General features: G+C 38.5%; 3 protein-coding genes and 1 long non-coding RNA gene across 6 annotated transcripts; 3 read left to right on the top strand and 1 right to left on the bottom strand.

Annotated features, from left to right (window-relative positions):
• Positions 1-1,331: 1,331 nt before the first annotated feature.
• On the bottom strand, positions 1,332-13,026 carry LOC145703549 (uncharacterized). Of its 3 annotated transcripts, none has more exons than XM_081780921.1 (7): positions 12,926-13,026; positions 9,039-9,123; positions 5,615-5,677; positions 4,339-4,499; positions 3,414-3,534; positions 2,511-2,612; positions 1,332-1,586 (listed from the first exon to the last, which is right to left on the bottom strand). In XM_081780921.1, exons 4-7 carry the CDS (start codon positions 4,464-4,466, stop codon positions 1,494-1,496), a joined length of 444 nt encoding a protein of 147 aa, XP_081637047.1. In that variant the 5' UTR covers positions 4,467-4,499; positions 5,615-5,677; positions 9,039-9,123; positions 12,926-13,026; the 3' UTR covers positions 1,332-1,493. The 3 variants fall into 3 exon arrangements, with proteins under 3 accessions (XP_081637047.1, XP_081637046.1, XP_081637048.1); XM_081780920.1 differs by lacking the exon at positions 12,926-13,026 and adding an exon at positions 12,625-12,754; XM_081780922.1 differs by lacking the exons at positions 5,615-5,677; positions 9,039-9,123; positions 12,926-13,026 and having other exon boundaries at positions 4,339-4,538.
• Positions 13,027-13,894: 868 nt separating this feature from the next.
• On the top strand, positions 13,895-14,748 carry LOC145705977 (uncharacterized). Its single transcript, XR_014134645.1, has 2 exons — positions 13,895-14,016; positions 14,591-14,748. It is a non-coding gene; the product is annotated as an uncharacterized LOC145705977 (long non-coding RNA).
• Positions 14,749-15,059: 311 nt separating this feature from the next.
• Positions 15,060-16,143, top strand: LOC145704332 (uncharacterized). The gene is made up of 5 exons (XM_081781781.1): positions 15,060-15,138; positions 15,181-15,347; positions 15,390-15,599; positions 15,735-15,999; positions 16,039-16,143. The coding sequence occupies exons 1-5, from the start codon at positions 15,110-15,112 to the stop codon at positions 16,109-16,111; spliced, it is 744 nt and encodes a 247-aa protein (XP_081637907.1). The 5' UTR covers positions 15,060-15,109; the 3' UTR covers positions 16,112-16,143.
• Positions 16,144-19,432: 3,289 nt separating this feature from the next.
• Positions 19,433-20,054, top strand: LOC145704584 (uncharacterized). The gene is made up of 3 exons (XM_081782042.1): positions 19,433-19,590; positions 19,668-19,816; positions 19,860-20,054. Exons 1-3 carry the CDS (start codon positions 19,548-19,550, stop codon positions 19,971-19,973), a joined length of 306 nt encoding a protein of 101 aa, XP_081638168.1. The 5' UTR covers positions 19,433-19,547; the 3' UTR covers positions 19,974-20,054.
• Positions 20,055-22,339: the final 2,285 nt, after the last annotated feature.

Genomic DNA, 22,339 nt, shown 5'->3' with positions numbered 1-22,339 from the left:
TTTTTAAGCTGGCGATAAGTTGAGAAAAGATACGTTTATTCAAAAAGACCTGTGGACAAAACAGCAGATATGTTAATTTCGAAAGACCAAGAAGGGGAGAGGCTTGTTTGTTTCAAGAGCGATGAAGATTTTTGGATTACTCTTTTCGTCAAAAAAGGGGGTCCCCTTGTTCATTATCAGACTTCTCGCAAGTGCCCCTTTGTTCATCCCTTGGGCCACGTAGCATTACAAATTTCTTCAGTAAAGCCTCATATTATTTAAAATGAAAGGAAATCTGTACACGGATGAACAAAGGGCCACCTGCAGGAAGTAAGAGGATGAACAAAGGCACACCTTCACAGAGACAATGATGAACAAGGGTAGTATAAAATTTGGCTGAAAAAATCGAGCGTAATTTTTAATCAAATGCATTTTTGCTTTAGAATGAGCTAATTTTATGAGAAGCAAAGACAGTAGTTGTTGAACCGATAATCCTATTGACAGAAATGCGAAGCCTCTGTATACAAAAACGTCATAATCCCTGACGTCTTAGACGCCGATCTCTAATCTTCCCCTTCAATGAACTCGGCGCTAATTCTTCTAACGGTTTAGTATTTTTTCTAAAAGGAACCTGAGACAGTTTTAAATTCTGACATCAGAAGGGAATCAAATCATCGTCAACTGTTGATCTTTTGATGATGGCAGGAATCTCGCTGAGCGCTTTTTTCAGCATTGGGTAGCTGATTTTTTCGCCTCGCTGTTCTTTTGCTTTTACAAGATCCTTAAATTTTAATCAAAGCCAATCAGATAGACGCATTTGGCCGGTTGACCAATCAGATTTCAGAAAAATTTTTTTCATAAAAATCGATTTTTGTCGCGATTTTTAGCCACCACCACAAATTTTTGGTTCATAAAAAATAGCTTTTTTACCTTGAAAACATGAATAAATGTCGCATGTCCACTTTCATCATGAGAAAAAAAGCTAGCTTGAACCTGGCCGACGACAATGAAAAAGTTCAAAACTCTCATCGGAAATTTATTTGCTTTGGATTCAGAAGAAACGAAGTGGCACTCTTTTTCAACCGATCTCTAAAATATTTACAATCCCAAATTGACTCCCAATAGTGCAGTGTGAGCAATTTTGAAAAACCGTCACGTGGTCTCAGCTTTGAATTTTTTATGTTCTGAAAAAGGTAGAAGAACATTGATGCTTCCAAGAAGATCTTAGCGGCTTTGGAAAAAAAACAATTGAAGATTAAGGACCCCCCCTCCTTAAATCAAGATTTTGCAGACCCTGACTCAGGTTTTCTACACAGGTTCTACACACACCCTTCTTCATCCTTTGAAGAATCCGGTAAACAGTAATGTCGAATTTTATCTGAATTATATACAGTCTGAAAAGACTCATCTTCACAGTCAGTTTTTAAGTTTTTTTTCTTATTCTTCCCTGTTCATCTCTTTTTCATCGAATTTTTAATGGAGAAAAAAATAAAAATCAAATTCTTCGTATTTTTCTATATTCGATGCATCCTTGTAAATTGTCGGCTCTCGCGGTGAACGTTCATTTCCGTCGTTTTGAAATCGTTCAATTCGCAGCGAATTCGTAACTGAAATCAACAATGTCAGATTTTTTCGATTAAAAACGTGCCCTCGATCGAATTTAGTGAATTTTCGAATTTTCTCACGGTCATTTTCGGGTTATTTTCCCTGAAAATGCATTTTCTAAGGCATGGGCTACCTGTGTAAAAACCTGAGTCAGGGTCCTGAGATTGCAATTTTGGAGAAGCTGCCCCGCGGCTTTGTTATAAAAAAAGCCGCAAGGCGGCTTATTATATAAGTTTTTCTGGATCCTGACTCAGGTTTTTACACAGGTTTTGAGCCTCGTCATAACCCTAGGCCTTTTTCATAGTCTTTTTGCTGTCTGGTCATTCTCCAAGAAATCCGTCTTTATTGACCTTTCTCGGGTCTGATCAAATTTGAGGGAGCATAATTCCATTCCCAAATCGAAAGTTAAAAGGTCAGCAGAAAAAGACGAAACAGCGGAAGGCGTTTTTGGCGGAGGATAGCGACAGTTATCGGATTAGGTCCTCGCCCCGTCTGATGCAAAACCTGCCAAGCTCCAATCCACAACGTGGTCGCTTTAGAGGCAGACTAGTTCGTGGAGCAGCGATTTTGGAAAGCGGGGAAAATACGGAATGTCGCGACCTGATGATTGAACCGCGAATTTGACTAGTCGCGCTGTCTATGTCTTCTCTTATTATGGAAAAATTTTATTTATTTTTATTGACTTTTCTCCTTCAGAATTTTTAGTGATACCGATGATTTTTGATGATTGCCCCGAAAAAGAAAGCCCGAAATTTCATTTTCTTTGTACGTGGAGGACCCCCGTACTGGAAGAATTTTAAGTAGAAGAAGAATAAACTTTTCCGGTCAATTATTCGGATTTCCGAAAAAGCTTCAATTTTTATTCATATTGACGCTTTATTGATAAAAATTTGAGAATAAAATTATTTTTCTCTCGATTATTTTACCTTTTGATATTGAGTCAGTCTCGTCCATGATTTGTCAACCTTTCTGTCGTAATCGTCCACTTCCCTGACGTCGACGAAATCGTTAAAGATGACTGCGCATCTCTTAAAATTCATCGTAAAAACCACGTTGCTTTTCGGAGTTTCTAGAGCTTATGTAATGGGCTAACGGGCTTCTGATAATCTCTCCTCTCCCGAAAATAATCCGGGTCGGTCGATAAGGACCTCTTACCGCCACTTTCCGGCGAAAATGGAAATTCCAGCTTCATTTTCTCGAAAAAAGATTATCATTTTTGGTAAAAAAGATTACGTGCGCTTCTTCTACTATAAATAATCTGTAAGTTTTGCGTGTTACAGACAATTTATTTCGAAAGTGCTTCCGCGATGTTTCTAGCTTGATTCGATGGGTCGTCAGTTTATGGAAATGAATGATAAAGTTTATGAAAGGTCCCAAACATGCGTGACTTAGGTTAATAAAGATCCAATTTTCTGGAAAGCCAGCGCACAAGAAAATATAGAAGAGGAATGAATTAAAGATTATTATTGAAAATAAACAAAAAAATATTACAAAAAGTCCGAATTTGAATTTTTCCAAAATAAAAAAGTAAAAAAAAAATAAATTTTTTTAAATAATAAAAAGATTTTTTATAAATTTTATAATTAAAAAATAGTTTTAAAAATTTTTTATTTAAATTTATACTTTTTATTTTTAATTTTATTTGTGTTAATTTCAATTATAATTTCGAATTCTTACGATATTTTTTTATTTAAATTTGTACTTTTTATTTTTAATTTTATTTGTGTTAATTTCAATTATAATTTCGAATTCTTACGTGTGAACATGTCATAAATCATTTAAATGCTTTTTTAAATTAATATTTTTTGCAGCAGTAAAGCATTAATTACCTTTGAAGCTTTTGGGGATTTAGGTTTTGAAGCTGTTTTTAGCAGTGGTGTCGGCGATGCAGTTTGCGGCTGAGCGAGTCGCGGCTGCAGATTGCTTGATGGGTTGCTGATGACTGGCGAACTGAATCACGAGCGCAATTACTGGATTTGTTCAAGTATTAGCCGAAACCGCGGCGAAAATTGAGAAAAAATGAAAAGTCAGCAATTTTTTTTTCTTTGATAAAAAGCCGCGAAGCAGGGGCTTTATGAAATTTTAAAAAAGCCGCGCCGACAAAACGATTCTGCGGCTTTCCATGATAAAGCCGCAGAGCGGCTTCGCCAAAATATCATCTCAATTATTGATATTAATTTCGGAAAAGCCACTAAATCTATTAAAGCCGCTCTGCGGCTTTTATTTTGATTAAGTCTTAATAAAAAGAAACGATGAGAAAAACTTTGAACAAAAAGGAATTTAGCGCAGGAAAAAAGAGCTTGTAATTGCGGCTTTTTGGAAAATTCTTTACAGTACCAATTTCGGGTTAATTGAAGGTGAACAATTTACAATAACGTGAGCGAAAATGCAATTGCGAAAAATGAACACGTGAGGACTTCGAATTTAGATCATCTCTAAAGTGCTCGAGTATTCAAGTTTTCAAGTTTTCGAGCAGAGGGGCTTCAGCTAATTTTACTTGCATACCTAATACTCTCAGTCGAAATTCTCAGCTGGGGTTTTCAATTTGAGCGAAATTGGCTTTAGAGAAACTTTTTGAGTCAAAATCTTCGAAAATGATACTTTTCAATTTTCAATATTCAATTATTTGAAAAGCCGCGCCGCGGCTTCGCAGAATATATTGAATTTTAGCCGAAAAATTCGGTGCGGCTTTTTGAAGATAAAAATTCGACTTTTACAAATTATTTTGCAAAAGAGCTCGAAAAATAAGTTTACCTGGCGATTGAACTTTTGGGAGCTTCTGAGCTGGTAAGAACAAGTCGTCTCTGTTTAGAGGGGGAAGGCGCTCTGACTGGAACTTGCGGAATGACCGGATTTCGCCAATCGATCGGCTCGTCCATCATTGTGTAAGTGCTCTTTTATCCAGGTTGGATCTTGTCAACGAGGTCGAAAAATATGAGATTTTATTTAGAAGGGCAGTTACTTTTTACGGGCTTTTTTGTTAAAATCAAGTTAAAATTTTTGCTGAATCATGAATTTTTCCGAACAATATGAGGTCAAAACGGGGTGGTGTCACGAAGCGAATTGAAATTTTCAAAAGCGAAAGCGAAGCGAAGCGAATTCGCTTCGCCTCGCTTCGCTTCGCTATATGGCGATTTCGCAAAGCGAATCCAGACCCCTGACGAATCCACAAAAAACTCGACAAATTTTGCGTTGGCGGTTTCTTGGCTGCTGATTGGCTGGTAAGCCAAATCAAGGCTTCTGATTGGTTGAAAATTTCCACGCAAAAATATCGAAGTTTTTGTCGGGTCAAGATACCTCCCCTCAAAAACCTGTCGAAAAACCTGAGTAAGGGCTTCAAGTCCCTGAGCTAGCTATTTTCACAGGTTTTTGAGCCTATTTTCTAATGTTTTAAATATGAAAATCCGCTTCCTTTTGGATTTTCCTCTACCATTTTCTCTCTATTTTGAACTGTTAAATCTGTTTTCTTTGAATATTCAAAAATGGCTTATCCCGGATAAGTTATCCGAATCTTAACGATCATGAAAGATAAAAGAATGCGAAGAGAAAAGAAAGGTTAAAAAAACGTTTATGGCCTAATTACGAAAGAATGTATTATTTGGTTCTGAATTGTAATTTGCTGAGTTGTGAAAAGGTTTGAATTGCGCTTTTGTCAAAATACCAAAATAGCAGCTGTATGATTCTGGAGAATAATTCGATCAAGGAATACGATCGACTTTTTAGAAAGACACCTTTTTACTGTCTACCAGTCTTTTTCTAGTAACAATATTAAGATTTGGTGTTTTTAGTCGAATAAATGAATTTAGGATTAAGAGTGTTATCAGCGATTTGATACATGAAAATCCTAATCCTAACCCTAACCCTAGGCCTAACAGTAAGGTTAAACCATTTAAATCGATATCGATACCCTTAAAACTCGATGAAAGAAACTTTTCTTGCTGTAAATTTTGCTCTAGGAACTTTTTGGAAGAAAAATTCGTGGCGATCTTCCGCTATGCAAAATTCTAGAGCGGATTTTTGGACCTTCCTTAGCCGGATGACGAATTCGGATCGGTAGACCGGGCGTTTCTGCGGCGGGCGACCATATTGTACACTAGAAACAGAAACTGTTAGAAACTTCTAAAGAAAAATTCTTCAACAAAAAAGGGGCTGGTTTGTCAGAATTAGATTGTTTTATGTTCCGCCATCTATTTTGCTTGTTCTTGGAGCTCATGACACGTGTCTATCCATTATTATAAAATATGTTATTTTTTCTGCGGAGGTATATAAAAATAACGTGAGTTAAATTCCCCAACTGCGGCGAAATTGAGTGCAACAAGTGTTTTTGTTGTGCGTAAAATAAAATAACAAACGGAGATCAGAAAAGTTTGACAACCGTTCAGGCTGAGAAAACAATAGAAAAAGCGGTAAGATTTTATTTTAACCGGTTACTTGATCAAAAAATCAGGATTTTCTTCATCATTTTTCATCAATTAAAAAAAAAATTCTTAAGGACGCCCTTCTGTTAAAGTATTGAGAGCGGATTGGCGGATAAGCCGAAAGCTGACTTTTGATTCGTCCTCTTTTGAAGAAAAAAATTGACAAATTTGGCGCTGAAATTTACAACCAATCAGAAGTCAGGACTCGGCCTATCAGCAGCAGAATAGCCGCCCACGTGAAATTTGTCGAAATTTTTGACAGTCGGTTCTTGACGCTATCCCTATTTTTTTGAATAAGGATAAACAACGACTCAAATTTTCCTTATTTTCCAAACATCTATAAATTATAGACTATAATACGATGTCCTTATTTCATCGTAAAATGTTATATTGTGTCTATTATTTTTAAAAACAGCGCTCCTCCCTTTGATCCTTTTTTTTTATTCCGTTATTCAGATACTTTGTCTTTCTATCCTTTAATTTAATTAAGTTCTTTTCCCTCACGTTTGACAAAACAGGACAAAACGTTTAATTTCTAAATTCGTTTATTTTCGTTTTGAATTCGTGTTTTGTCGGCGAAGAGACCCTCAACAGCCGAGAAAAGACGGATGATCCGGTTTAGAAAACGGCGATAATTATTTTGCAGCGCTGATTGAATAGCCTATTCAGAATAGCCTCTTTCTCTTTTGAAAGGCGAGCTTATCAAAATCGAGCGAGATTTTTGAGGATTCAATTTCGAAGTCATTTTTTGAGCCAAAGGAGCGATTTCGGACTCGACAACCTGTGAAGAAAACCTGAGTCAGGTTCTGAAAAGCAAAAATGAAAAGCCGCGTAGCGGCTATTTTGAGAACGAAGCCGCAAAGCGGCTTTAAAACACAATCCTTTTTGTCTCCTCTTTTTATATCGGCTAAGCCGCTGCGCGGCTTTTTTTTACTGGAAAAGCCGCAGCTCGGCTTTCCATTTTAGTTTCTTTCCCGTTCAAGTGGGACCCCTTGCTTGAGAATTTCGTGGCCCTCTCGATCGCGGCTTTGGCTACGTTATAATTCTGCGTATTGATGATTTAAGGACATTGATATGGCTGATGTTCGGGCCGGTTTTAATCCGCTGCAGCTGCAATGTCACCGACGAAGCAGCGCGCGCTCGTTTGGGTTTTTCGATACTAGCTCTGTTTACATCGACTCTACTTTTAAGCCGGTCTGACTGCGATCGGCTCAAGAAGTCGACACTTTTTTAAACGAACGGCTTCTAATTGCACCCGTGGGGGTACTAATGCGTATTTCTATTACTCTAATTAGCAAATTAAGGATGGGCGATATCCGAAATTCGCGATTTTACGAAATTCTAAACTCGAATAATCCTGTTTTCATCAAAATTTTGCGTGTCAATTTAGAATTTTTCGTCAAATCGAGGAAAAAAATTGGTCAATTTGTGTCAAAACTTTTATGAAATTTTCCAAAAAGATTATTAATTAAAAAAATGAATATAAAAATTTAATTGTCGAAAGAAAATAAAGAAAGTATTATTTGAAGATTATAAAAACTGAGGTCGAATGATTGCCAATAATTGAATTTGAGTACTTTACAAGTGCCCGAAACAATTACAATACTTCTTTGCAACGTGGTTTTTGTACGACAACTACTCACAAATTTCTATTTTTAGGTTTACTTTTTGAGAAATTTTCTTTCCTTCTCCTTTCTTGATGGATCAAAATTTCACGGAGCTCTTTTTCTTCACCAAAATTTGACCCGGCTCGAAATTAATTCGTGGCGAGCCATCTTTTCTTTTTAATGACGTCAAAGATCATTATCCTCGGAAAAGTAATCCAGCTCGTGAGCACTGAGCAGTAAGCCGTGTCAGATTCTGTGTCCAATCTTGCTCCCGTGGAGTGAGCATATGGATGTACTTAACCGTGAGATCATGTCGCTGCTCCAGCTGCAGCTGCAAAAAACGACTCGGGAAAGTGGCTGTGCTCCGAGTAAGGGTTCTTAACCTTCCAATGTAAAGCGGGAGAAAAAGGGCTGTTTAGATAGATTCACGTGGGATGAGACGGCTACCAAAAAGCTTTGCAAATATTTACAACCAGTGACGATAACTCAAGGTTGAAAAGAGGGAGGTTTCTTATTATTATCAAATTCGAGCAACAAGTTCAAATAAGGTCGTTTTCTTCGAAATACGATTCTTTTAACATTCGGTTTTTCCAAGACGAGACCTAAAATCTGACTTATAATATAGACAATTATTTGCGGTCAAAAGAGAAAAGACTAGAGCTCATTTTTTAGCAAAGTCTGCAAATCTCCCCTCGCCAGTTGCGGCTTAAATCCGCACGATCAAGTTTCAGAGCGGACTAGCAGTTGCTCCGGCTGAAAAGCGGATCAACAAATCTGGTCGAAGGTCAATGTAACGTGTGAGCGGCGATAAGACGTTAATTTGATGAGGAGAGCTTGAAATTGGACGGATGTTCGGATTTCGCGAGCATTTTTCGAGGGCTTTTCGGACAGGTTCAATTCGAGCTTAATTTCCGACGAAATTTTCTCAACAGAATCCCAAATGCTTTGTGATTATATCGGACCCTTTTTCTAAACCCAGCATAACCCCAACCAAGGTAAGGGTTAGAGTTAGGGTTTTGGTTCAAATACGAGACTGGGGTGGGATTGGGGGAGGTGTCAGGAAAAGCAAAAAATTTCGACAAGTTTTGCGTGGAAATTTTCAGCCAATCAGAAGGCTGGATTCGGAAAACCAGCCAATCAGAAGCCGAGTAGCCGCCCACGCAAAATTTGTCGAAATTTCTGTCGGTTCCTGAAGCCACCCCATTTTGGGCACACCCAATCACACTCTAGACTTTTATCCAAACCCTTACCCAAAAAAACACAATGGTTTTGCTGTTAAGTTTTCTGGAGGAAAGATTTTCCAAACATTGGAGGATGAACCTTTAATCAAAAAATGATCTGAGATCTCCCTCGAGTATATTTTTACGCTCTGGGAAAAGGTTGACGGATTGTTAGTCTTATCTGGTGATGTCTATTTGGGATGACTTACGTGCTCGCCGTGAGGATTGTCGTTCCACCAGATCGAAGCCGGCTCATTTCCTCGCCGCTTTTTGGAGATTTTTCTTCGCTGAAATCTGAAATTCAAATTTACTAGAAAATAAATCAAAAATCAACCGTTCTCGTTAAAATTAAAAATCGCGATAAACGACTGTCGATTCAAGGTTCACCGAAAAATATCATTTTTCCAGCGCGGTCGAACTCGCCACGATGCGGGCAGACTATCATTCCCGAAAACGACCAGAAGACGAGGCTAGAATTCCGAATCAAACCGAAAAGCCACGTTTTGGACAGAAATGATTTAATTCCCACGTGATCTCTCAAAAAGAGGAACGACACACCCTTATTTTCGATTTTCTAAGATTTTATTTAAGTATTATGTCGAATTAAATATTCCCTAATATTATATTATCAGAATAAACACATCAATTTTCGATTTTTTTGTGAGAAAAAAAAACTGGAAAAAGTCAAATTTTTTGGTGATTTTAGTCGATTTTATTTGGTTTGAATTGAGAAAATCAACTGTATAAAAATCATCTTACCGAATATTACTTATATAGAATACCTAGCTATTTGTAACTGATAATTTTTGTTAAATATGATTTTAAACAGCTGATTTGGCCAATTTACGGGTTAAAAATCGAATAAAATCTGACTTTCTCGCCTTTTTTTTACAAAAACCAAAATTGACCTTTTTATTCTGAATTAGAATTTACAGTAAAGACTATTTTGTTCTCAATTCTTGTTGAAAATCAGCTTATTGATGTTTATGCCCCTTGACCCGCGAAAATAGACGTTCAGGAATTGAAATAAGCGTTTTTAATCAGATTTGTTTAATTGAGAATAATTTGTTTCTCACGTTGAGCGCATAATCAGGAATAACTCTTAGTCTTTTCGCTTAGTTGATATTTGGAATAATCATTTCCGGCTGCTCCTTAGTCCCCTCATTTTTCAGCTCATGTTTTTCAACGACCTGATAATTAAAAGGCTTTGTTTTGAATATTTGTTTTTTTTCTTTTCTTGAAGCAAATTGACTTCTAGTGCAAACTTATTTAATCTTTCTTGAAAAATTACTATCGCGGGCTTTCCCAAAATCGTTAAAAATAAACATGTTTTTTCTTTTCCATTTTCAGCCATAGCTAATTTGACGACAAAGAGGCTTGGTGTGAATTTAATACAAAGTCCTTGTTTTGCCTTTTCTATTTTTACACCGCCAATTCGCTGTAGTTGCTTTTCCGAATTGTATTTCGACAATTATTTATAAAATCAAGGTGCTACAATTGTACAAGTGCTTGTAAGTCCTTTGGGAAAAGAGTTGAACTTGTGGGACTTTTTGAAGAAAGAACTCGTCATCTTATCGACTTTTGGGCGGGAGCTAGCCACAATTCAAGTTTTCCACGGTCAGATTTAACGCCAGCTTCTCGTGGCTCTAGAATTTTTTTTGTTCTCTTTGCTTGTTAATTTTTTTCATTAGAATGGTATTTCCAATATTTTATTTAAGAAAAAAAAAATAAAAGAATATTTTTTAAAATAATTTTATGGTTTTTGAAAATGCTTTCTGAAAAAAGTTCTTCAATCAATATTTCATATGAATTTTCTTCTCGCAACAGAAAAACCATCCTTCAGTAGAAAAAAAGTCGGCCGAACCAGAGCGTGGAAAATTGATCATTCCGTAGTAATGTCATAATCGATCTATTTTCAAACCGCCCGGTGTGTAAAGAAAAGGCCGCATGTTCACCTTCGCGAAAAATGGAAGAATTTTGGCGCCAACAAGGTGTCAAAAAATGCCAAAAATCGGTCTCTTTTTCTGTATTTCTCCTCTTTTGACTCGTAAATACGCGAGAAGTCGCTTGCGGCTTCGAGTCTAGAGCGAAAAAGACGCGCAAAACGCGGCTAAATTGCTGTTTACTCGAAGCTGCACGCGGCTTCTCGCGTTTTGTGCAGTCAAAAAAGAAGAAATACAGAAATAGAGACCGATTTTTTGGCATTTTTTTAACTGAAAAAGACAGAAACAGGAGCTTTCCGCGTCTTTGTGCTTCTAATCCCTTTCTGTTTCTATTGAGCAACGCGTGTAGAACAAAACCAAAAGTACAAACCAGGAAATGCCAAAAAATGACGAGTGGCACTTGTTTTCCGGTCAACTTTTTTGGCTGTTTTGAACTTAAAAAAAATTCTTGATTTCAAGGAAAAGGAATTTAGATAAAACTTGAATCTTGAGTTTTTTGCTCTTAAAATTGAGCTTATCGGAAATTTTGGCGTTGAAAATTACCAGAAAAAAAGGAAAAAGAGAAAGAACTAAACTCATTTTAACTGAGCAGGAAAAAAAGGACTTGAGAAAAACGTGGTGTTGTAGATAAAATTGCGATCTGCGCGGATTATGCAAAAGTCTTTACCACACATTTTCTTCCGGATAAGGCTCCCGTTTATCGTTATGGAAACATTTTATCGAGCGAGTTTTGGGTTTTCCCTTCTTCTGAATCTTGAACAACTGTATTTCTGCTTCTGATTGGTTCATCAGGATGCTTATTGATCGACCAATCAGAAGTCGAAGGTGTATTTTTAATTCGAGAATTCTGATTGGCTCAAAGGAGGGTTTTCGCTTGAGCCTGAACCAATCAGAATAATCGATTTTGAAAATCATAAAAAGCACCTCTGATTGGTCGATCAATTTTTATCTTGATTGACCAATCAGAAAAAAACATTTGAACGAGGTTGAAATGGATGAAAATTGAACATTGAAGAATTTTATTTGAAACCATGAAATTTTTCAAAAATCCCTGTCAACTAAATTGGTCAAGAAAACGCCTGAAAAAGGTTCACTCGATTACGCAAAATTGCAGAGAGACATTCTGAGCTTTGGTCAGTCGGGCAACATTGTGTGGCGAGTTGTCTGCGGTCATGCTTTTTGCTCCGCACGTTTGGTCACCCGCCGCGAAAAAGACCGCCAATTTGTAAATTCGCTTTTGTTTGCCTCCAACTCACACAACTTTTCTTTTTATTTTGGTTCGGTGCAGCGGCAAAAATGAAGAAATTAAAGAAAGATTTGTCTGTTTAAGTTTTTGAGGATTTTCGTCGAAAACAAGCTGTTTTCTTTGGCGAAGAAAAGAAGTGATAAGAGAAAAGGGATGATTTCTAAAAGCTTTTGATTTTTGGAATTATCGGAAGAGGACGATACTAAGCCCCTAACAAAGGAAAAACGGACTCGGGCGGAGATTTGCCGGAGATAAATATTTTTCCCCGCGACGAGGATCTTCGACTTTGGGCCGCCTCCATTCCCGCTTATTTGGATAAAAACCATAAAAGCACCACAATTTTGTTTATTGGGCATATTTGATCTCGTATCTATTCGAAGTTTTGATTTTAAATATAGGAGCAACTACAAAGACGAGTAGAGCATCCTTTTATATGCTGTTCTTACTTCAATAACTGTTAATTTGAAGAAATTCCTTTTATAGATAAACTGACAGTTAAATCCTTAGATTAATTCAACCTTATGCTAATGAAATAAACGTTTCTTAGAGCATTTTAGATTGGAAAATTTAAATTTTCAAGTAAAACTCTAGTTATAGATGACTTACTTTTTGATCCGGATTCAAGTGATTCCTTCTTCTTTGAAATTTCTTTTTACTCTCTATTTTATTCCTCTCTTATTAAAAAAACAATCAAAAACTCCTTTGTAAGCAGAAAATTCTCCGAGAAAAAAGCTCAAGCTTCAGAAAAATCAGCAGGCTTGCGACGCTCTCCGCTGCGAGGAGATTTGAGCTCGCGAGCGCCACATGAGCGATCCGCACCTCGCCATTTCTATTTTTTTGATGCCACAGAGCCGACAAAACGCGGCTTCTCGGTCATTTATGAACACAACAGCCAGCCAATTTTTACCTGGAATCATTTTCGAGGTCGCTTTTGATTTTGGGCTTCCTTCAAAATCTCTGTGAAAAATAAGATATCTGCTCATTCGTGGCCGCTGCAGCCCCGTCGACATCTTCAAGTGGCCTTGAGCATTACTGTAATCGCTCAAAATAAAACACAATCGCGTGACAGTACAAAACACGCGGCTGAAATAACATCCGCTGCGACCAAAGTCACGGCTAAACTTGTTTTTGTTACCTTTCACGCCCTCTTCAAAGCCCTTTTTCAAAAATTCTGGAAGAAAAAATATCTTGCTAGAACCAAAGTCGAGGCGATAAAGAAGCTGTTAGGTTTCCAAAAAACGTGTTTAGAATAGCGATAGCGGCTGGATCGTTTTCCCGGTAATTCGCGTTCGCGGCATTTTTTCTTCTGAAGATTATACTGCGGAAATCCGCAAGACTGGAAATTCTATTCCTTTTCTTTTTGTCTAGCATCTCGGTTAGGTTGCTTACTTTTTGTGCTTTTGGGAGACTGGACAGATGTAAAGGCAGTTATGCAACTTACAGATTTGTAGGCTGGGCTCCACAACTTGAGCAGAAAACCTGAGTCAGGGTCTGAAAGAAGTGCGCGGCTTTTCATTTTCAGGTCTTTCAGACCCTGACTTAGGTTTTCTTCACAGGTTGCCGAGCGCAATTTGAAAGACTGTATGTTTAACAGAACAATTTCTTTTTCCATTCATCCTCAGTGACGGCCACTTAGCACGTCAACTACAGATACTTTTGACAGTAAGACTCTTTTTCCTCGGCACATTTCACCTGTCCATCTTCCTTATTTTCTGAAAGAAATAATCCGGTAAATCGCCCATCTTTCTCAGGATATAAAAGCAGAGCCCTCTTATCGTCCGAGCTCAATCTTCTTAGCAGTCGAAAAAGGAGGGGCTTCAATCATTTTTTCGAAATTTCATTTTTTGGGAGGAAAAATTGAGGAAAGCCCTTGTTCAGAATTCGAGAGGAAGTAATTCCAAGTCGGAAGTCGATACAGTGAAATGCGGATTCTATACGCCTGCGCAGTTTTTGGACTCGTCAAAAGCATGTCTTGGCAACTTCAGCACGCAGAAATGGGTAAGAAAATGAAAGCGAGAGAGCCTCCATAAAGGGAAAAATGGACTTTCATGAAGATTTTTCCGGTAAGACCCTTTTTGGGTTTGGTGTCACGAATCGACAAAAAATCTCGACAAATTTCGCGTTGGTGGCTACTAGGCTTCTGATGGGCCGGGTAGCTGAGTCCAGGCTTCTGTTTTGCTTAAAATTTCCACGCAAAATTTGTCGAGTTTTTTTGTCAGTTCCTGAGATTTCCCCTCTTTCGGCCAAATTTTTTGGAACTAAGATTTTTACGCCTTTATAAGTAATTTTTTTAAAGATTTCTTGCCTCGAACAATCAATGACGGAGAAGTTTCTTTTGAACGATAGATGTCATTTCTATTTTTACAGCAAGTTTTATCATTCCATCTCCCCTTTTTTTCAAATAGCACAAGTATTTTCATAATTACTCAAAAATATGAGTTCTCACCAGGAGGCCGGTACACGTGTTTTTAAAACGCTCATGTTTTTTACTTGCTACATCTGTTTTTTTTAATTGATCATCGAAGATAACTCTCTGTCTAATCTTCTTAGACAATAACCTTTTTGATTTCAGAGAAGGAAAAGCAGCGACAACAAGACGCCTTCGAAAATTGGGGGCCCGCAGACTTGATGAAATTGGACGAAGGTGGAAAGGCCCCTCTTGGAATGGGGAATAACGACCACGAACAACTTTCGGAAATGATGAATCAATTGACAAGCTTCTTCTTTTGATACATCTCTTTTTAATGAAATAAAAAAGATTCATGTTACATGTGAAATGAGTTCTCTTCCATGATTTCATGTGCATCGTTAATTTGAAAAAGTAAAAGAAAAAAATTTAAAGACAGGAAAAAACTAAACTTATTCAAATTTCCCCCTTCAAATTCAATTTGATGACGCAGTTCTTGCAAAGAAAAACCGGTCGATCCAAAATTGAAATAGCCTTATTATCTTAGCCGTTCCCTGATCTCCTTGTCCCTCTGCTGCCATTTTCTGTTATAAAAAGCCAGGTTCAAGAAATGATTCTTATCAAAAACTTCGATAAGAAGTAAAAAAAATCTCAAAAAGAGAAAAAATTTCTGTCAATTAGAGGATGAAGCTTTTTAATTACCTCGCTATTTCGTAAGTAAAAATTTCCAGGACTGAATTTAATCTTGATTCTAGCGCTTTCGCTCAAGAAGATGACATCTGCTACCGAAACGGGAAAGAAGTTGATTGCTCTGTTGAGGAAGCCGAAGATCTTGGAATTTCTCCTCGATTTAGCAGTAGCTCTGCCAAGTTCGCCAATCAAATCGTCACCGATGACGAACGACGATATCAAGATCTAAAAGGTAACCTCCCTCCCTCAACCCGAATCTAAACCCTCTTTCTAGCGATTGCGAAAAAGCTCTGGAAAGAAAATGGCGCGGAAGAATTCGACGAGCGAAAGTACTGGGCTTATGGCTGCCACTGCTTTTTGCTTGGAGATCGACCAATGTCCGAAATGGGGATAGGAGCGCCTAAGGATCAGATTGATACGAAATGCCGAGCCTACAAGCAGTGCAACAAGTGTGTGAGACAAGAGCATGGCGATCTTTGCATCGGTAAGACAAACCATAATTTGGTAAAAAAAAATAATAAAAATATATTTTTGAAGAATTTTTGTGCGACTCATACATTTTATGTTTAAGAGCTTCCAGAATTTTTCCCTCTAAAAATTTTCAGCACATTTTTTTTAGGAGAAAGAGTCCAGTATACTTGGAAATACTCGAGAGCGACATCTTCCTTCGAATCAATGAACCACGTCGGTTCCTGCGAGCGAGACCTGTTCGAATGCGACCTTCAATTCGTCAAAGACCTTTTCCTTGCAAAAGACGTCTTCGACGAAAGCTACCATTTCTTCTGGGGAAGCCCGCCTTTTGACAATCGACAGCCAGCCAATTGCCCAAAGAAAGGAGGGATTCCAGTCGAGCATCAATGCTGCGGAGGGGGAGATAAAGCTTTGTAAGGATGAATTTCAAGGGCTCTTTTTTAAGTTTTTAGCAAGTGGATCGGGCTGAACAAATTCCAATGCTGCTCTGATGGAGCCGTCAAGCCAATTAATTTTGACTGTTAGTCGACAAAATATTTTGTAAATAAAAAATAAAAGTTGAAAGACAGACTCGTGTTATCGACGTTTAAGTAAGGTGATAATAAGGTTGAATGAAATTCTAGAATGCCCATTTTGCTGACATAAAAATAAGTTCGTCAATTTTAAATTTGATGTACAAGTTTTTTGAAGCCGGACGAATTATGCGACAACGGAATAATTCAAAATGGTTAGTGGTATTCTTTTTAAATTTGGTGCGGGTAAAATTAGATGATTACAGTCACGAACAACCGCGAGCAAACCATGGGTCGACACGACTGTTATCGGGGAGGAAAGATAGGGTTACTACAAGTTCAAAGATGAAAACGGCGGAAAACAATGAAGAAACGAATTCGATTCTAATGAATCAAGGAATGTAAAAAATAATTGACCTTTTTGGCGTTTATTTCAAAATAATTTTTTTACTGTATAAAGCGACAAATGCGGTAAAAATGCAGAAACGGGTCAAAGAAGAAATTAACCACAATATCAAATTATCAGCGGAAATTCAAAAACTAAAAATTATGGCGTCTAAAATCAACGCGGGGTCCTCGAATAAAAGTGAGTATTTTTCTAGCTCACTCATTCTTTTGCGTAGATTTTGACGGTTGAATTTTCAGAAATAATAGGGTCTCGTCCCTCCTCTTCTGGAGATGCGGATACAGGGACAACGATGACAACACAAGAATTGAGAGACCAGGAGCTAGCCTTGGCGTTTCAAGAAGCAGAGATGCGGAACTACTCGACAAAGTTGAGTCTTATCAAGCTACAGAAACGTTTCCCGAATATGCCGAAAGAGCAACTAGAAGAGAGGCTCCGGAAGGTGAGTAGGGCATATATAGGCCAAGATTGAAAAAGAAACGGCTGCGCGCACATGCATAGAGATCAATCGTTACCTGGTGGTATAGGGAACTGTAATCTACACTGTAAATCAGCCTCATCAGGGCATCGAGCAGGGCATTCGCGGAAAATATTCGTTTCGAGATGTGATATGAATTTTCTTCGATAGCCAAAGAGCTAATCATTCCTAATGAAACTTTCACCGAATTTTCAATTATCGATTCGATTGTACAATTTCTGAGTTCTTCTCTCTTGGCTCTTTTCCGTTTGGAGATCTCCAAGAAAAATGAAAGGATCTTCATTTAACTTTTTTATTGATTAAAAACGTGGAAGATTCAAATATTTCATTGTCACTTCGAGTCGAAGCATTGGACAGACACCAAGGATACACCATCCTTCGTGACCACCGCCAACTCCCGCAGAGGCAGCACATCTGCCAAAATATCTCCGTGAGAACAAGAACGACTACAGACAAACCGCTCAACAAATTCTACAACCGCTTTTATTTAATGAAAAACAAGCAAGCACTCCTGCCTGGACGAAAGAGACGGAATCTACAAGCGAATCTCCGGACTCTGAAGAAGATTTCTGGCAAGAGGCGCGAAAAAAAGAGGCGCGAAAAAAAGAAGCGCGAAAAAAAGAGGCAGAATATTTCTTCAGGAAGAATAACGAGCGCTTTGCTGGAACTTCATCAGATAATTATGTTGACTTCCACAATTTGCACCGAGATGAAGCCATCAAGAAACTCGAGCAGTTCATCGCAGAAGTCACCGCTCAAGGGCATTACAGTCAGATTTTCATAATAACTGACCAGGGAGACATTCGAAAGGCAATAAAGGTGATTTCTCGTTCAATCATCTCAATCTTGTTTATTTATTATTCTAGCGAAACTACGCAAATCTGTTGAGAGATACCTTACTGAAAACGACTTCAAGTTCCATCCGCAAAAGGACAACCCTGGTCTACTTGAAGTATTCTTACGCAGAAAGTAACCTTCTGAAAGTTTTCTTTTTTATTTTTCTTTTATTCGATTTTTCAATAAAAAATTCATATTATTCACAAAAAAGCTATCTTTGCACTGAAAATTCTTACTCGCTTTCAGCAAGAAAATTGCGCAACGATGAGTTTTTTGAACTCGATCGTTGAACTTGTGACCATTCCAGACTAAACTCAGCATCCAGGAAATTTAGTTTATCGCTGAACATTCTTTTCTAAAGGCCACTTATCTATAAGAGCGATTTTTACGGTGAGAGATCACGATTTAGGTGAATTTATAGCTTCAAAGTTCAAATTTCACGATTCGACGAACGTAGCTCCCCACCTCCTCCGAGGCCGAAATTGCTTTCCATGGAAAAATTTAAGATAAAATACGAGCCGTTTTGCGAGTTATGACAGCTTTCAATGACAGAAGCTGATGAATTTTTCCACGAGTTAAAACTTTGTCTTTCCAGAAAAGGAAAAACAAGAAGATTTCAAAAGCCGAGTCATTAATTTTCGCTTTCGGAAAGGTCGTTTCAGAAGAATCTGACTGTATTTCGCAATATTTGACCGTCTCGTTACTGTAAGAATCGATGTGAAATGATTATTCAAAGAATTAAGGTCATTAAGGCTACGGGTATCGATCAGGCTACGTTTGAGGCCGTATTCCTGACAACCTGTAAATGGTGGATGGTTTCTAATCATTTTCAGATAAAGAACTATCCTAGATCTTAATTTTGTCAGAAGGAAATTATCTTCCTCTAAGATTTTTTTAAGAAAATTTCGCCTCAAAATTTTGATCTCGGTCGAAATTCGCCCGAAAACTGAGCGTATTCCGAGTAAAGTAGCCTGTAAACATGCATATTTTATATTTTTGTATGAAAGATCGGACCTTTATCTTAATTTTGTCAGTAGCTTATAACGAGTGAAATAACTTTTATATCGAAAATAATTTTTTGAAAAATTGATTTCGGCGATTTATGCATTTTTTGAAAGTTAGATTCACGTTTTTGGCTCTAGAATCCAAAGTATCATGTTTCAAGTAAATCCAAGACCACCATAATGTTTCTCGTGCTCTAAGCTTTATAAAGAGGCCTCATTGATAAAAATTGAAGCCAAAAATTTTTTTTTCGATCAAATTTCTAGCGCTCATATCTTGAAAACGACGAATGATCGCAGCTTAGAATCTATTACAAAAATGCCTCAAATTTTGCCTAGAATTCAATGAAAGACAAAATAAATGTCTTACGGGCAATATAAACCCCTTTTCAAAATCGATACCCGTACCCTTAAGACTCAGAAAATTGCAAAACAAATGTCGAGTCTTTCGGTTTTTCATGCCTTCTTAGAGTTAAAATGAAGAGAAAAGATACTGTATTCATTACAGTACAAGAAAAAGCTCAAGTTGCTTCTGGCCGATTTCCTAGACGAGTAAACTCATCAATAAATTTGTCGATTGCTCACGGGAAGTGGGTCGTTTCGTAAAATTTACTCAGTAATGAATCGCCCTACTATTTAAGAAGAGGTCATTTTTGCATTCGAAAACAACTTTCGAAAGTATAAAATTTTTGCGACCGAAGATATCAACGAAGAGTTCACTTGATCCATGAAAATTTTGAGATTTTCTTTACTTGCTGCTTTATCCCAAGGTAAATTACAGCAGTTCAAAGTTTCTTGTGTTATGGTTTTTATGTTTTTCGATACGCCTTGAAAATTGAAATTCTAGCGCTTCCGAGCCAGAAATCGAGCAAAATCGAGACTCGAAAATGTCACATTCACGCTCCGACCATCGATGACTGTATCGGACAGTGCGCCCTTCAGTCACATTGCGACTGTGTCACTTACTATCCAGAAAACAAGCAGTGCCAGCTCAAGGTAAATTCAATCGTAATCTGGATTTTTGATAACTGAAATCAAGGAGGAGGACGACGGCACTCACATGAAAATGGACGGAAAAGCGCAGACAGTGTGCAAACATGGTGTCTACATCGGGATGAAAATTGACGGTGGAGACATTCATTGCGAACACTGAGACGAAAATTGTGACATCATTCTTTACTTATTTTTTGACTTTATTCTTTGACATTTTCTCAATAAATTTGTCTGTTGAATACACTTTCTTATTGTAATTTTTATCCTTTGCCTAAGTTTTAATCTACTAACTTATGAAGCTTCATAAGAATTCCTACGATTGAAAATGTAAGACAGTGTTGAATATCAAATTGAAAGTCATCCAGTTGTAAAATCGGTTTTGTAAATCATTCTTTTGTAAATATTAAATGGCAAGTTATTATAAACTCTCTCTCGTCTCTATTCGTCGTCTCTATTGCGCCTGAAATCGAAATGAAAGAGAAATCTCTTAGATATCATGAAGATCACATCTGGCCTGATGATTTCTGCAGTGGAAACCGCGATCTTATGGGTTCTTTTGTAACCGGTTCCCTTTGGATTTCCTACAACACATTGATGCTTTGCATCTTTTTGTGCTTTGCAAAAAAAGTCAAACGCAAAAATGTCTTCTACGAATACTCATTGGTTTGGTTCATTTGTTTCCTCGACTTCATTGCGAGCCTTTTGAACCAGAGTTGCAAATTTTTATTACGCGACCCGCATATTCGACCCTTCACGAGAGTTCAGCGACGAAATCAAGCGAAGATCGAATTCGGTTGAAGTCTCGCGTTTGGCGCCCTTGTTTATCAAGCTGTGCATCTTGCCTGTGGAGTTGACGACCTCATTCCAAGAGAGTCAACCCACAGGTGAGCTTCTTTTTCAAGTTCTGTTCATAACATGTTTGAAGTCCAGGTGCTCTTTGGCTCTGGCAACTACAAAATTGTTGTCTTCTTTCAGCAGGTCTTCTAGCTTAGGAAGTGAGCCTTTTGCAAGTTATTTGAACCACTTTGTGGTGACTGATAAAGGTCTGAACTCACGAGTAAAGTTGAACTACCCCGAAGAACATGACAAGCAAGAACCTAAGCTCGATAATCGCCGCGGGAAGTGGCATGATTGAACCTCGCGATCTAGCAAATAGGAACCGTCTGAAGGACAAGATCATCGCAGTAATGAGAAGTGCAGGAACCGCGGAAGTTCCGGGAGACATGATTACCAACAGCCGGTGGTTATGGTCGACGGATGACACGAGCGGTGCAGTTCTACCAAGCTACGGGATCCCAGTTTCGATGACGGAACTCGAGAAAATGGTCAGCGAGAAAGTCCTGCAGGACTTAGACGACGTAGAGGACGATGACAGCGGCTACTTAAAATTCGTGACGAATGGAGCGTACGTACTGGAAACCAGGAACTGGCTAGAAGTCAGGGATCCAGGAATATCATCCGAAGAAGCGAAGAAAGAAGCAGCCAAGAAATCATCGCACTTCTTCGAAAAGATCAAGAACGCCAAGAAGAGCACCGCAGACAAGTTTCGAGAGGCGGCTCGCCTAGCGCGGGAAGCCATGTTGGCTCTACTAAACGGGAGTGAAGGTGAGATAAGAGTACTCCGGGATGCTGTAGCGGAAGGAGGTCAATTCTACTCACTTGAACACTTCACCAACACCGTCGTTCACAACGACAGCGCAGCATGCTTGAATACAGGAAGGAACATGGTCACAACTATGGAGTCCCTCCGCAATATGATGGCTATCAACAGCAGCAGGTTGAACTTCACCACGATGACTAGAGCGTTCTTCACGGAGTTCAAAAAGAACCTCTGTAAGTCAGAGGGGACGGACAAGATATCAGGAAACAACGCCATCGGCTCAAAGAAAACGTTGAGCGAGAAAGAAGCTGAGACCCAGATCTTGTCAAGGATTGCAACGTGCTGTGCGCTGATCACGGTGGACGCTAGAACAATCGAGAAAATTGAAGACGAATTCCACAAAAAAACGGGGAAGACGTCGACTCCAGTTGAATTCTTCAAGAACGCCAAGATCTACCAAGAAATCGCAGCCGCGGAAATCAGGAGATGCCCGAAGCGAATCGCAACGGTCAAGAAGATAACTGAAGAAAGTGGTGATCACGATCAAAACGAGGAATTGGTAGCGAAGATCGGTGATAAGTCAAAAGGGTCGAAAAGAGGCGGAGGCGGCGGCAGAGGTCGCGGCGGTGGTCGCGGAGGTCGATATTCCAACGGTCGAGATGACAGCGATCGCGCGAAGAAGCAGCCAAAGGACGGCAATGAGGACAACAAGGACTCAGCCGGCTCCAAGAAAGAAAGCACTCCATGTTGGCACTGCAAAGTAGCCATCAGAAAATGGAACGTGTACGATCACAAGCCCTACGACTGCCCTTATAGAAAGAAGGCGTTGAAGATGATAAGAACGATGCACAAGAAAGAGGAACAAGTCGGACAAGTCCATGAACAGCGCTCCAGCGATTCGGCATCAGAAAACGGAGGAGCTGGAA

The sequence above is a fragment of the Oikopleura dioica genome, chromosome PAR (genome assembly GCF_907165135.1).
Source record: "Oikopleura dioica chromosome PAR, OKI2018_I68_1.0, whole genome shotgun sequence".
In the NCBI taxonomy this organism is placed as follows: Eukaryota; Metazoa; Chordata; class Appendicularia; order Copelata; family Oikopleuridae; genus Oikopleura; species Oikopleura dioica.
This window is presented reverse-complemented; position numbering and strand designations above follow the sequence as displayed.